The sequence below is a fragment of the Apostichopus japonicus genome, chromosome 13, assembly GCF_037975245.1.
Source record: "Apostichopus japonicus isolate 1M-3 chromosome 13, ASM3797524v1, whole genome shotgun sequence".
Taxonomy (NCBI): domain Eukaryota; kingdom Metazoa; phylum Echinodermata; class Holothuroidea; order Aspidochirotida; family Stichopodidae; genus Apostichopus; species Apostichopus japonicus.
Window position 1 is genome coordinate 4,915,795 of NC_092573.1, and position 14,415 is coordinate 4,930,209.

The following is a 14,415-nucleotide window of genomic DNA, read 5'->3' on the forward strand; positions in this document are numbered from 1 at the left end:
CCCCTCAATACCTCTCCTGTTTACTTACATCACATTAAAACTATTAATGATGCCTGTAAGTTTCATATCATCAGTAGGGTCTACTATATATTTTGTGTTGTGATAATGCAAAAGTAGAAAATGAGAGTAACTGCAAAAGCTCTGAAGTGTTGTTCAACTACTCAGCTTTGCCTTATCATCACATATATGTATACTGCACAATAAACCAACATAACTTGTGGATGTAAAGTTACACTAACACTGAAAGTAATACTTTATGAACTCACCATAACATAAACATCTTGTATAGCCATACCATAGAGGCTCCATAGAATGGAATTCATAAATATACCCAAAGCAAATGGAAATGAAAGGGAGGCACTGCATTGATTGTTAATTATATTTTTCTGAAACAAACAAGAAATATGAAATCATGAATTGGATACAATGCTAGCTGCCTGGCATCCTACAGTATGTGTGTTTGGTGCCTGAAGCTTGTAATCCTCTCACAGAATATTATTAAAATCATACTCACATACATACATTGTGATTCATGTTTTATACTACGGAAGAAACAAGATTTACATTAGCTTGTTCAGGAAGTCTTCAGAGATTGGCAGACGTAAAACATTTGGCTCTCTTTCGAACTATTTTAACTTAAAAACATCAAATAATTCACATATGAGTGCTCCAGTACTATCAAATCACTGTCTGAAATACTGAAAAAGAAAAGGTGACCCATTTAAGATCAACTTTGGATTTGCAAAACCACTGAAAGAACATATAGAAAACCTGTGTTCCAATTATTAAAAAAAAACCATCACTTGATCTTTTGGAGGCCCTGTACATATCCCTACAGTATAAATGCACAAACCACTTTTTGCAAATTCAAAAACCCTGTTAGTCCTTTAGAAGCAAAAACATGTTCAGTTGGAGAGTCTTTTTAATTCTAAGTCCCATGTCTAAACTTTACATAAATGTGTCTTATGACTGGCCAGATAAAGCAAAGCTTAATTTAACTGTGGATACAACCAGGGACAAGTAAACTCAAGTCATTTCCTTGGATAAAGCTATACCTGTTTTGGGCAAGTACAAAACTTAGTAAGACCTGTTTGTTCCTGGTGTTTAACTTAAGGGTTAAGTACAACTATTTTTATTGTCTGATTAAACTTCACATTGCTCATACTTGTCTATGATTGAGTATTTTTCATAACAATTTTTGTCTGACAGAAGTCAGCATCCAACTGTATGTTTTAAACCCAGATCAAACTATCACGCAGTGTTTGCAGTTTAAAGTAAATGAAAGTTCTACAGAGGAATGCACATGAGCAGAACGTGACCAATGAGAATGTGACGAACATAATACTCTACATGTGATAAGTGGTCTATATGATCCCTTCAACCTTCATTTTTTTTTCTTGTTTTTAGATGTGATGTAATGAAGGGATGCTTCCAAGAACACAATATGATATCCGTTCAGCCCCAAGAGAGCACAGCTGCTACATCCAGATAATTTCATTTTTATTTTATCGCGGAGCAGGAAATCACGCAGCTTGCATGGATGCTAGAGCAATTTGGTATATAAGCACACCTGACTTAGCATTAGGAGATCTGATAATCTTACATAGGCTATTTGTTGCCTGGGGATCCTGCTGCAGACACATTCAACAAGGTTAAAGTGTTTTTGAGAGGGCTTTTTAAGGGATTACTGCCTTTGCTGATAAATTGCTTGTGGTGCAAAACTATATTCTAAATGTTCTGATGATCGCCTTTTGCTCTAAAGTTTCAATCGTTTTGAGGTACTAATGGGCGACCTTAAACATGATGAGAGCCAAGTCGCCCTCTAGAGGCCCTTATGTCATAAAAGTGCCCCCTGTGTAAAACATGACATGGCATACTTTTTCCTAGAGGAAGCAAGTGAATGTCATCATTTGCATATTCATAAAGAGAGTAAGAATCTTGTCAACAAGAAGTTCACAACAAATGAAGAACCAAGGTTTCTTTAGAAATGTCATCTTATTGCACTATATTTAAAGAAGAAAATTAAATTGATGTCGAAATTTGACAAAAAATTAGCAGCACTTTCTGTGCGTAGAAAACTGCAGCTTTTGGAATTGATCAGATCTACATTTCTATAACACATTCTTAAATCCCAATGATTGGCCAATGATTGGCTAGTCAAGTTTCATAACAAATAATGAAAAACAATGTTTATAAAATTTGGAAATTTTGCTTTAAAAGCCTATTGTGAAGATAATAATTGACATAAACTGTTTCAATTGACTATATGATTAATGCATATCAAAGAGTCCAGATTTATCTTTAGTAACATGGATCACAACCTTCTTTTGATTGATGTGTGGCACATTTCTAAACATTGTCAGAATCTGGAGACCAAACCAAACCCTGCTTTGACACAAGATAGCCAGTTTTGTGGGATACTGTAGTTTTCCACCATCCTGTATGAAAATATTAATGCCATGAAGGTTATACGGTAGTATATGGCATTAATTTTTGTTGCTTTTTGCAAAGTGGCCTTGATGCCATGATGCTGTTAGTCGTCTCTGTAATATTTTCAATACTGTTTATTACAATCTGATACCAAAAATCCCATAATTATAAAGTATATTCAGATTGCAAACAGGTGACCAGTGACGTTTTGTTTCTCAACTCATGACGACAAAGGTCCAAATTCTGCAACACCAAAAAAGTCTGAAAGATTATGCTTGGAACAATAAGAGAATTGATTCCAAAAGATCTGATTTTAGATTTGTGACTCATGTCACCAGAATGCCAAGGCTTTTAGTCATACACCTTGTGACAATTAAAAACAAATATCTATGGCTTGTATATATTTGCTTCAGTACAAGGAGTACAAACACAGCAAAACAGTAGCTGATGAGGTTTTAGAAAAATGTTATTTCAAGAACACAACTTTTACAAAATTCAACAAATCCTTACATATATACCCTGTGCTTGTAATCTTTGTAACAGTGTTTTTGTCAATTCTTGGAGATTAAGAAATTGGTAAAACAAGGCGCCATCTCTCCTGTAGCTTATAATGTAGAAGTATGCAATACTGACAAATTTAATACTTCTTACTAATAAATAAAACATGCCAACTATTTGAACTTTCTACCACATATTTGAAATAATAAAATGCATTCAACTCATTTATGAGGAAAATGAACTCTTGACATTCATATAAATATACACTAAAACAAATTGAGTAATGATATAATAATATCTAATGTAATTCATGTAATCTAAGATTACATATTGCTAAAAGCAATAGAGGAAGCCTAAAGTCACACAAAAACATATTCCTTTCACATAATTTCCGATGCAATCGCTCAGGTAACTTCACTTTAATAGCGACAATTCTTCGGTTAATTTGACATCAAACAAAGAGAAGTGAAATAAGATTATTCAAGCTTCATTATTTCCCTTGTCTGTGCTCTTTTGTTTGCTTGTTGTGATATTAGTCTTTGAAGGGGACTATGTAAGGCTTTGTGTACTTATTCACTGTAAGTTTTGATACTGTACTTACCTAGACATAGTGATGCAAAGAAAGATTATGAATCAATTGAACCTACTTTTAACTGTGCAAATCACCCCCCTGGATGGGTGTCTTTCTTTGATTGTATTTTGATTATTGGTCTCTAAGTGATTTACAAGTGACTAATACTAAGTTTGAAAAGAGTCTACAGCTGAAGAAATCTTTGGAATCCAATGGAATCATTGATTACTGTCTAATTAACTGTCCTTTGAGAAATGGGGGTCTGCAACATTTCAAACACATGGTAAAGAACTGTTGTATTGGTCCTAACAGAGCCGTAAATATACAGATCTGGATAATGTTAGTTGTGTGATCTATACTGTTTACAGATCTATTCATCAACATACAGTAACATGATTGTATGGAGGTACCCACCAGCATGTGAACACACATGTCTAGTGAAATTGGATACACACCAGCTGTGTGACCGACAAGTTCAATGTTTCAGATTATGCAGTTTCAGCAAATGAAAAACTGTTTAAGAATAATGCAAGTTGAGGTGCATAAACCAGTTAGCATGTTTCAAATGATCTATTCTTCAATAATTACAAACAAACTGGTACTGACAGGTACTGTATGTACTCATTGTTACCCCATGCTGTTAAAACTGTTCAATAGCTTGTCAAGTTTCAAGGGATCAGATTACGACAGAGAGCCCTATTGTCTAGTATGTTTAATTGCGATATAAACATAGACATATGGGGAAAAATTGGCAGAATTGGACAATTCTCTGCAACCAAACAAGGCAACTAAAAGATCTGTTTTAATGTAACCGTTGGGCTAGAAACCTTTTCCCAAATACATTGCACGACACCAAGAAGTGTTTTCCTTTCCTTCTTGTTCATATATAAATTGTTGTTTAGGTATCAGAACAACTGCCAGGACTTTGGGCAATCTGCTGCAACTTTCATAACATGTCAAACTAATAATGTCCAAAACCTGAGGCTCAGAAGAAGCATTTGTTTTATTTAAACAATCAAGCTAATAAAGAGAGAGGTTTCACTTGTTCTCTAATAAACTAATACTGGATGACATTTTGGAAGAAATGTCACAAGGCACAATTTATTGAAAGTTCTTTGGACAACTGTCCCTCAACTCCAGGGGCCGATCCACAATTTTATAAGGAGACCATTTGGCCCTAGGGTCATTAAAGCCAACTAAATTATAGTTGCATTCTGAGGCATAATTTGACTATAAATTAGACCTGTAAGCTGGTCTAAATTCTAGGCATCTGCAGAAAAGCTTTCAGAGGAGGGCAAAGCAAACTTCAGGGTTTTCTAAAACTGATCAGCAGTCCAAAGCATTAACCGGTTAAAGAATTTACAATTAAAAGTGACTAGTTAACCTGATTAACCTTCAAATGTATTTCGAAGCCCGGGTGAGTTTCTGGGGGGGAAACCATGGGAAGCCATAACTTTTGAAATCAAATTCATGAAAGGTGTAGCAAGAAGCAACAGGGTCCGTTGCACAATAGAAATGGACCCCAAGGCAAGTCTGCATTCACACAAGCCCAGCCATGATTTGGACTTAAGTGAGCACATTTTATATTTCGCACCTCTAGCTGTGGACACTCTGGGAATCGGGAGAATCAGGTGGGACTGGGAGAATAGGGTGGGAATCGGGAGACATTTTATTGACTATTTTAGTGGTTTTCTTTCATTACTTGTCACCAGTTCACCCGGCACAGGGCTACTGCACTGGTTTAGTTACTCCCGTCTTTCTTCTTGTCTGAAAGAAGGATTACTTCAATGTTTTTGAAATGCATTGTAAGCCCTAGTGGGAGACCATTGGGACTTCAGCTACATGTGTTTTCAGACATTTCTTGTCCTCTTGTAGCAATTTTAAAGCACTACCATGCATTTCAGAGAGGAATTCAATTTCACTGGAATGTATTTCAAAGCCCCAGTGAGGATCCAGGGAACGAAGCCCTCAGAAACACTATGCAATTGAGATATATTGTTTTGTTTCCTTGTAGAAATTTGAAAGCATAAATCAAAGGGAATTACCTTGAAATTGTAACTTACAGTAGGTAAATTACATGTATTAGCTTCACCTTTGTTCTTGTCTTTTTTAGAGGTAAAGACCCTGCTATGGCCTTACCCTTGGTCTCTCCCAGTTCCTACACCTCTTGTATTGTGTAATATATCAACTTGGTGTACAGTGCGATCAGGTGGTGACACCAGATGAAATTTTAGCCCAATATTTACCCAAATAAAAGAAATGTAGAAGTAAGTGAAAAACCAGGTTAAATATTTTACTATTAATGGATCATTTAGCTTGCAATATACAGTTAGGTATCTGCTTGAATTGATTTGAAGTAAACAGTTAAGAGCGGTGGATATTATTAACAAGAGAGCACCTTTCTCTTTTCTTACTTTGATTCTCCCCCCACACTCCCTGCCCCTTTATGGAAGCCCATCTCTTATTGCAGGGTTGTGCTAACAACATCTTTTTAATTTTGTGTGAGGTGGAATGCCCTCTGGCTCTGTGCCCTAATTCATAATGGTAACCATGGCCAGCATGTAAGACCCTATACTGCTCATGATCAATGATTGATGAAATGTGGTAGCAAACAATTTGAAAGAGATTGACACAAACCAACTTACTTATAGAAACAGATTAAACCTTTTCTGTTTTCTATTATATCTCCAAATAATTGGTACAATTTATTTCTGTGTGCTGGTAGGTGGTTATCAATCACTTGTGCTGACCATGACATATAACACTCATTCACATAGTTGGAATTATGAAATGGCTTTTAATAAAGTTTTAGAAAAACCTAATAGGTGTTCAATCAGAGTAAACCCACGGTTAGCATCTTTAGGCTGTGACTTGCATATGCAAGAAAGTGTACAGACTATTGCTGTCATTAAATAATTGAAAATTCCTCACCTCTGTGAAATCAGAATCACAAAACATCGTACTATTTCCTTTGTAAGAAATGAATGCATTATATTTCTTTCACTACACCCTACATAGAGAGCATGCTCCACAAAACAGACTTTCACCGATTTATAGATTCATGTAACAGTCATTGATGGTTTATATTGCTTGTAACTATTTAAGTACCATTTCAGTGCAAAGTCATCTTTCTGTATCCCCAAATTCGAAGTACGACAACCCATTAACTGACTAAACAAGGTACTCACCAGCTCAGCCATAGGAGAAACATTGGCAAATAATATCAGGACACAGGTAGCCAGCCCTAAGAGACTCTCAACTCTCCTGGGATCTACGACGACGTGCGCCAAATACAGATACAAACCCACCATCAGCAAGGTGGCAATGGTAAACTGTCTAAGGGAAGTTGACTGTTGAAATAGGAGAAGAGGATCAATAGGTGACAGCAGCTGAATAACTTAAGTATTCATGTAAATGATCAAAAACAATATCATATGTCAATTTAAAAACTAATCACGAATTTAACCTGAAAGAGATCATTCGGTGTAAGGAAAAGGATTGCATATGAAACAGTAGACCAATTTAATGAAATCAAACATGTAAATTGTAATACAAGACGACAGACTTCAATATAGTTTACGGTTGTGTTGGCCCCACGTAGAATATTGGCAGGAAACCTGTGTACAAATTTGATGCATAGTAAATAGATAGATAGTAAACAGATTTTAATAAATCGCAGAGTGTTTCAGGTAGTATTAAGAGGCATGCAACAAAAATTGAAGACACAAGTCTTGAATGTCACAAAGGCAAGAAATAACAAATTGATGAGCACAAACTCAAAGTATCTTTAAGGGAAGTGAAAGTAAAATGATTAAACACTAAGATAGAGACAAGTTTAATGACATTTTGTAAACTACCACATGTTATAGATCAGGAGAAGTTACTTAAAATTTCTTATAAATTTCTCTAACTTTCTTGTATTAAAAGTCTTGTACAATTGAAACATTAAGTAAATTGTATGGTCACTTCCATCAAACTTTCAAAATATTATATTTATGTTAGAGATCAAATTCACTTGACAGAGGCTACCCAGATTCTTTAATATTCTTCATTAAAGTTCTACAAAAAGAAAACATGACCAAATACGTTAAGTGTTAAATTTTGGAATTCACAAGAGATATCAAACTACCATAGGATATTTGCTATCCTTAACCAGACAGAACCCCTCCCAGCAGTTACTTGCATTTAAATACTTATAATGTAGCACAATTTTTTGCCAGCTAGTAACCCTTGCTAAGTTAAGACTGCATATAGAGGGCAGTATAAATCTAAACAAAGACAGTGCTTGCATGGTTTGGTGACATAATACCACAATGATGAAAGAAAGACAAAGGGAGGATTGTCTGTTGTTGGTTATTTACTTTGCATGCTCACTCTAAAAACAAGGAACTAAATTTGTATCTTTTATAGTAAACTTGTTAACCATGTTGAACCATGTTAACTGTTGAATGGTGGAATAAAACACCTCCAAATCGTATTAAACAGTTCAAAACTGATTTGATGATTGGACAGATTGCAAACTGAGGGAGTCTGGCTACTATGATGGGAAGTCATTTACAATTATTGATTGTTGGAATAAAACAAACCTCCAGTACATATTATTACTAAAGAGCACTGAAGCTCCAAATAGCTAATCAGAAGTGAAGCCAAGACTATAGTACAACACATTGCTCTACAGAGATATTGATTCACTCTGCCCCTTTGCTTCAACTCATGTTATTCTGTGGTCCTCGTAGAAAAATTAATTGAGAATCCCTGCCCTAAGCCTACAATTCTTTTACAACTGACATACAAGATACAAATGAGGGAGACATTGTAAGATTGCTGGTAGGATATGGCATTACACCAGTTAACTTCCATCTTTAACAGTTAATCAAAATACTGCAACCAGTAGGATTCAAACAAATTGAGTAGTTAGAAAGTTACTTGGGTAAATGTAAAGGTAAGTCGAAGTTGATTTTATAAATGGAACCAACTACTTCTTGAGTGATGTTTATGCCCTATTGAAACCCATGATTGGCTAAAAGACTTAAGTCCACCACTGTTTCATGCATAATTCTGTCAAGATTCCTATTAAATGAGGACTGTTCAGTTACAAAAGAGCACTGCAATCTGTGTGAGAAACTAAAGCTATTTTATTTTATAAATTTTGCTACAATTAATACCTTTTGAGTTAAACCAGTTTCTTTTATTATGTTACATTCTGCAAAAAACTTTTTAGAGATGTGCCAATCTGATGGACTTTAAATTGCACCAATACCTGAGAAAAAATTGATGTCTGATGAAGAGAAGAAAGTAACTTACCTTATTTGACGAATAAGAAAGGTAGACTAGCACATAGAATACATGTAGAACGCTTCCAACAGAGTTCACAACTAGTATGGTGAAATCCCACTTAAGCATTCCATACAAAAGACATCCGATATTACTGATGGTAAAACAGAAAAGATGTTATTTAATATTGTATTTCCCAATCACTTTCGTGTTTCTTGTTCATTTACACACTCTATACGTTCACGTTATGTCTTAATATGACTTTTAAGTCCTCATTGAGACTTTTAATTCACTCACATGAACAATTTTCATGACTTGATTTCACTTGATGGCATTCTTGTAACAAATAAAGAGGCAAAGGGAATTTTTAAGGGGAAAAAACTGAAACTTAATGACCACTTTGCCTAGTTACATAAATTGAAATACTCTGTAACTTCCCTTTCAGAACAACAAACTCCATCAGAATTAATGCTTCATTGGTAAGCGTATATATTGAATGAAGAAACAAAGAAGAAGACATTTATCTATCAAGATTACGCTCTGATTAGTCAGAGTCCAGTCAATTTAGGGCAATGCACAGAGGTTGTAGGAGAACGGCAGGTGGTAATCCAAGAAGAGTTGCCAGAATCTAGTCTTAACAATGTGCTATTTTATTTAAAACCTTTTATTGCTACATATGGACTGACAACTTAAAATCAATACAACTCAGAGGGTTTCATATTAATTTAAGGTTTGTTCTTTATTCATCTAAACTTTGAATCTTTTGACATGTTTTCAAAATTCTTGAATTTCTTGAATGTTTTAAGACAGCATTGCAATTATCACACAGAAAGCTTGTTAGAATTACATAAAGTACCCTAAACTAATGGTGTACTTACGTTATAAATCCCATCAGAAATGGTAGAAAAGGAGTACTTCCTGTGTGTTTTCTCTTTAGAATTATGATAAAATCAGGCCTGATGAATATGAAAAGAAATAAGAAAAGACAGTAATTTACAAAGAGGACTAACATACTGTAGCTGACTGGCTGAATGGTCAGTAAACATCTCTTGACTAAAGTAAACTTGAACACTAGCTGCAAATGTCATTGGTGCTTACTATCACAAGTTTTCCCAATATTAAAACAACAAAAACCTAGCCTTAAACTACCATATTTACACAACAGACATACTGAGCAAACTTTTTATGGAAATTTTCTGGTTGCCCCTCAGACAACTAGACTGTAGTAGAGATGTGTAGGTTTGGTGAATAGAACAGCAATATGTACACTATAGGAAAGATGTGTAAGTTTGGTGAATAGAACAGCAATATGTACACTGTAGGAAAGATGTGTAAGTTTGGTGAATAGAACACCAGCTTTGATGATGATACCAACATATCATTTTACCTATTTGGGGGTATGCATTTACATCATTAGGTCATCTTGAACGACCATTACTACTTTGCTCTGTGTAACTAATATTTAATAAATTACACACTGAATCAGGGCAGCAGGTTTAAGTCAATTATCACATATTGAAGAACTGCAACTTTTTTGAACAAAGAAAACTGAATTTGGCACAAGATATTAATGAGGTCCTAATTACTAGATGTTGTTTGTTTGTTTTTTTCTCAGGAAAAGTGGAAATCTAGTACACAAGCTGACACAGGAGTCTGTGGAAAAGAAAATTCATGCCTGAAAATGTGTCAACTGGCCATAGATGATAAAATATACTATTTGCCAAAATTTTCCAAACATGAATACGTAATGTATATGATAATGAAACAAGTACATTTTTGCCTCAAATTTTCCCAAAACATACAAAAAGTCGAAGTTGCCCCCAACAAATCTGATACATACCGTACAGTGTAACTTTTATAAGTGAATTCAGTGGTAAATTATTTGATCATATCTGATCACAGGTACAGATTTCCAAACATTTTCCTTAAAAGTTACTGTACAAAAGGCAGATTGGCTCAGGGGTGCACTGATGGGTTCAATGTACTGATGGTGCAGTGAGGTTAAGGTGCTCATGATGTCAATTTCCTCTTTGACATCAAAGGTTCTACAGTACTTCCAACACAAGAACCAATGTGCTGTTTGTTCCAAAGCATCATCAGTTGGATCACTGAGCCTGTCCTAATTTACTGCCCAGTTCACCACTCTACTGTGATGTAAGTAACTGAAATCTATCAGGTACAACACAAATACTTACATCCCAGCTGTGAAACTGATGATGGTGACTGTTATACAAGCCAGAGAAAGGATGCTTACTGCATCCATCCTTGCCTCTTCAAAGGCACACTGCTGATGAATAGCTGCATTAAAAGGAGGATAAAAAAAACTAAATGATGTGATATCATGTGACGTGATATGATATATGATATGAAGTTCGCAGAAAGAAAGCTAACAAAGTTTAATAGATCTGCTTTTATTAATTCTCAATTTTGTATAGCTTATAAACTATATATATTAATACTAGTTTAAAACTAGTTTAATATTAACATCAAATAAGAGATGATTCAAGTTGCTTGACAAGTGTAATGAAATACATTACAGTACATACCATACAGAGAGACAGACAGAGAGACAGACAGACAGACAGACAGACAGGGTGAGAGAGAGAAGAGAGAGAAAGAGAGGTGGAGGGAATACTCACAAATATATACTGTAACTGTCAATGGGCAGAGAATATTCTGTTCTGTTTAGTTGCATTCTGCATGCTCATTTTCACAGACTTTAGACAATACTATGGAAACTAAACATGTCAAGTTTATGGCAGGGTTAAAGCAGAATTGCTAGAAAAGACAAACACACCTGATGCTGGTTGGTTTGCAACATAATTTACTTTCTGCTATTGGTAAATTTAGCAAAATTGGTGAACATAGATCAATTTAAAGACAGTACTACTGTATGTGTTAGACTGAAAGCATCAGCTATGTTATCATGAGTTTCACTATTCTCTGCATACCATGTTTTATACTCATTATATTATTATTCTACTGTCAGGTCCGTATCCAGGGGGGGGGCATTGGGGCGCGCGCCCCCGGGGTAAAAAAAAGAGAGAAAAAAAAAGAGAGAAGAGAGAAAAAGTGAAAAAGGGGGGGGGGAAGAGGAGGAAGGAAGGGAAAAGAAAAAGAAGAGAGAAAAAGGAGCAAAGGAGAAAAGGAGGGAGCAGAAGAAAAATGCCAAGATAACGGGAAGAGAAAGAGGAACAGTGACATAATTACAGCGCTGATCCCTATTATACACAGGGTAGCCAGTGACGGATCAAGGATTTCAGAAGGGGCGTGCACCTCAGCCTACCCCTTACACCGACAACTCCATTTTTGACATTTCTATTTTTCCTCTCTCACTTATGTATATATATATACTATATATAGTATATCATGAGGCGTGTGTGTATGGACACCTTAAACAATTGTACAATTGTGCTATGAAACCAACTGTGGCTGGTCTTGAACTCGATCGAGTTGTCGGGGAACATGGCGCATTTCGGTATTAGACCAGGTTCTTTATGCGAACTGCACAGTTAGACGTATGTCCTTCAATGAAACACTGCCATTCAGAAATAAAATGTTATACACCCCGACTTGGATGCTAATTGTTACCCCAAACCTAGTACCGTAACTTATACTATGAATCAAAAAATTAAATTCAGCATGCGATTTGAGAATTGAGCACATTCCCTGTGAATATCATGTAGTGGATCCAAGGGCGTATCATTGCAGGGGGGAGGGGGCGGATGCACCCATCACTTCTTGAGATTGTTCCCATCTGCATGAAAACGCGCGCCCAACAACCCTACGCCCACCCCTCTAATCTCTTCCCGATGAGTTACGAAACTTAATTAATGACCTTCGCCCGTAGTACCAAGACTTTTACAAAATCCGGCAACACACCACTTCATCGAAAACAAGTGATCGGGTTGTGTTTTAGTGACCTCTGGAGGTCTTGCACTGACCTACATGGAGTGTGACCTCTCCCGATTTGGCAATTTCCCAAGTTCAGTCCCCAAAAAATCCCAAGAAACCCCAAAGACACTGTACTGTATGGATATCTAGCGATATCTATAGGGATAAAAATCCCAAGATCTTCCCTTAACTGAAGGCAAATGGAGAATCGAAGCCTTCAGTGTGTAATGAACTTAAAACTGTGCGTCTTTCGAAATGAAAAAAATGTGGTGCATTGCCAATAAACAGATAAAGTTATTTATTTCAGTCTCATTTCTTTTATTCGAATTTAAAAAGCAAACAGCAGATATCACATCATATCAGTGAGCATGAAAATGGCGTTCCAGGATGAACAGCCTCCAAACTGTCTATGTTTGTAGTGTTCTGTTTCGGAAATATCTTGTATTTTTTCATTTCCTTCAACGAAGTTTTATAGTAGCCATTAAAAGAGGTTTCAATATTTGTACACCAATACATGGGCGCAGATCCTGGCAGGGACAGCGGGACACGTCCCCACCAACTTTTTCAGTGGCGGGGACATGCTATACAGTACCGTGTCCCCACCAAGTTGTCTTGACCAAACGTTGCATTTAAAATTCCTCTGTATTAAACTTTGGCGCAGTTTGATCCAGCATTGTGCAAATGACATGCTTTATAAGACGAGAATTATTACTATTGACACTGTTAGGCGTGACTTCTCCGCTGAAGTATTAACACATTCAATCATGTGAAACATAATCTATACACGAGACTGGTAAATTGTGGTCAGCAAAACAGGCCGAGTGCGAACAAAACAATCGTTAACAACTCACACTATGTGTTGCCAATTTGAGCTAACTTCACGTCAAGTTCTCATTTTATAATATTTATTAACAGTTGTTAAATATAGGACAGAAATCGCATTTGCGGCAGTCTATAATTGTTTTCTGGGAGAGGATCCCAGACCCATCGTATACAAAAGTCTACTTGGATTATTTGTCCCCTGATTTTATTTCCTGCACACGCCCATGTATTTCCCCAAAATAAATTTCTAAGCCATGAGATCTAAAACTTAAGGAGGTTTGGGAGCATCATTGGGTCTGGGAAGTGTAAGATATGGCAATCTGGAAGGTATATTTGCCCAAAAAAATCTTGTATGCTACGCGCGAACCCATGGCTGCGCTCCGCTCAGATAGTATCAGAGAACAGACACCATTATCCGAGACTGACCTGCGCCCATGCACCAATAAATTTACTGTGTCTGAATTTTAGAAAATTCCCTAACCAACATTCTTACACATACTTCCCTCTACTCGTGCAATTTTGACCGGGTTGAAGGAGGTTTGTCTATATACTGGTTGCCCATAGATGAAAATTTGGGCAACATTATGGGTATGTGTGAATTTATTTCACGAGAAATGTGAATTTTCAAATTCTGAACAAATAATGGGCTTGAAACCTTAAAAAGTGGGGCTGACGGGTATTGTGGGCCCTGACGTAGAAACACATACAAAAGCAGTAGTGTTACATAGGCATATGCCTACGGTAATAGATAGTGCCATGTGGCCATTGTCATTACATTTGCGACATATCATTATCGTGGAACTGGTTTATACGCTGTTGGCAAAAGCTAAGGAAATTTTCGTATTGGCCGAAATTGCTTTGGATCATTTTTGGGTTAACGATGGACCTGAAATTACAAAAGACAGCTTATATGTTAAATATAATAA

At 36.1% G+C, this 14,415-nt stretch overlaps 1 protein-coding gene across 2 annotated transcripts in view; it reads right to left on the bottom strand.

Annotated features, from left to right (window-relative positions):
• LOC139978478 (sugar transporter SWEET1-like) overlaps positions 1 to 14,415 on the bottom strand; it is a 47,114-nt gene that overhangs the window by 32,355 nt on the left and 344 nt on the right. The window contains exons 2-6 of one of the 2 annotated variants that reach the window (XM_071988743.1): positions 10,969 to 11,071; positions 9,652 to 9,729; positions 8,804 to 8,927; positions 6,688 to 6,849; positions 267 to 386 (exon numbers count right to left, since the gene is read on the bottom strand). In XM_071988743.1, coding sequence (XP_071844844.1) covers positions 267 to 386; positions 6,688 to 6,849; positions 8,804 to 8,927; positions 9,652 to 9,729; positions 10,969 to 11,036 — 552 coding nt within the window. In that variant the 5' untranslated portion in view covers positions 11,037 to 11,071. The remainder of the gene's footprint in view (positions 1 to 266; positions 387 to 6,687; positions 6,850 to 8,803; positions 8,928 to 9,651; positions 9,730 to 10,968; positions 11,072 to 14,415) is intronic. The other variant, XM_071988744.1, reaches the window with a different exon arrangement.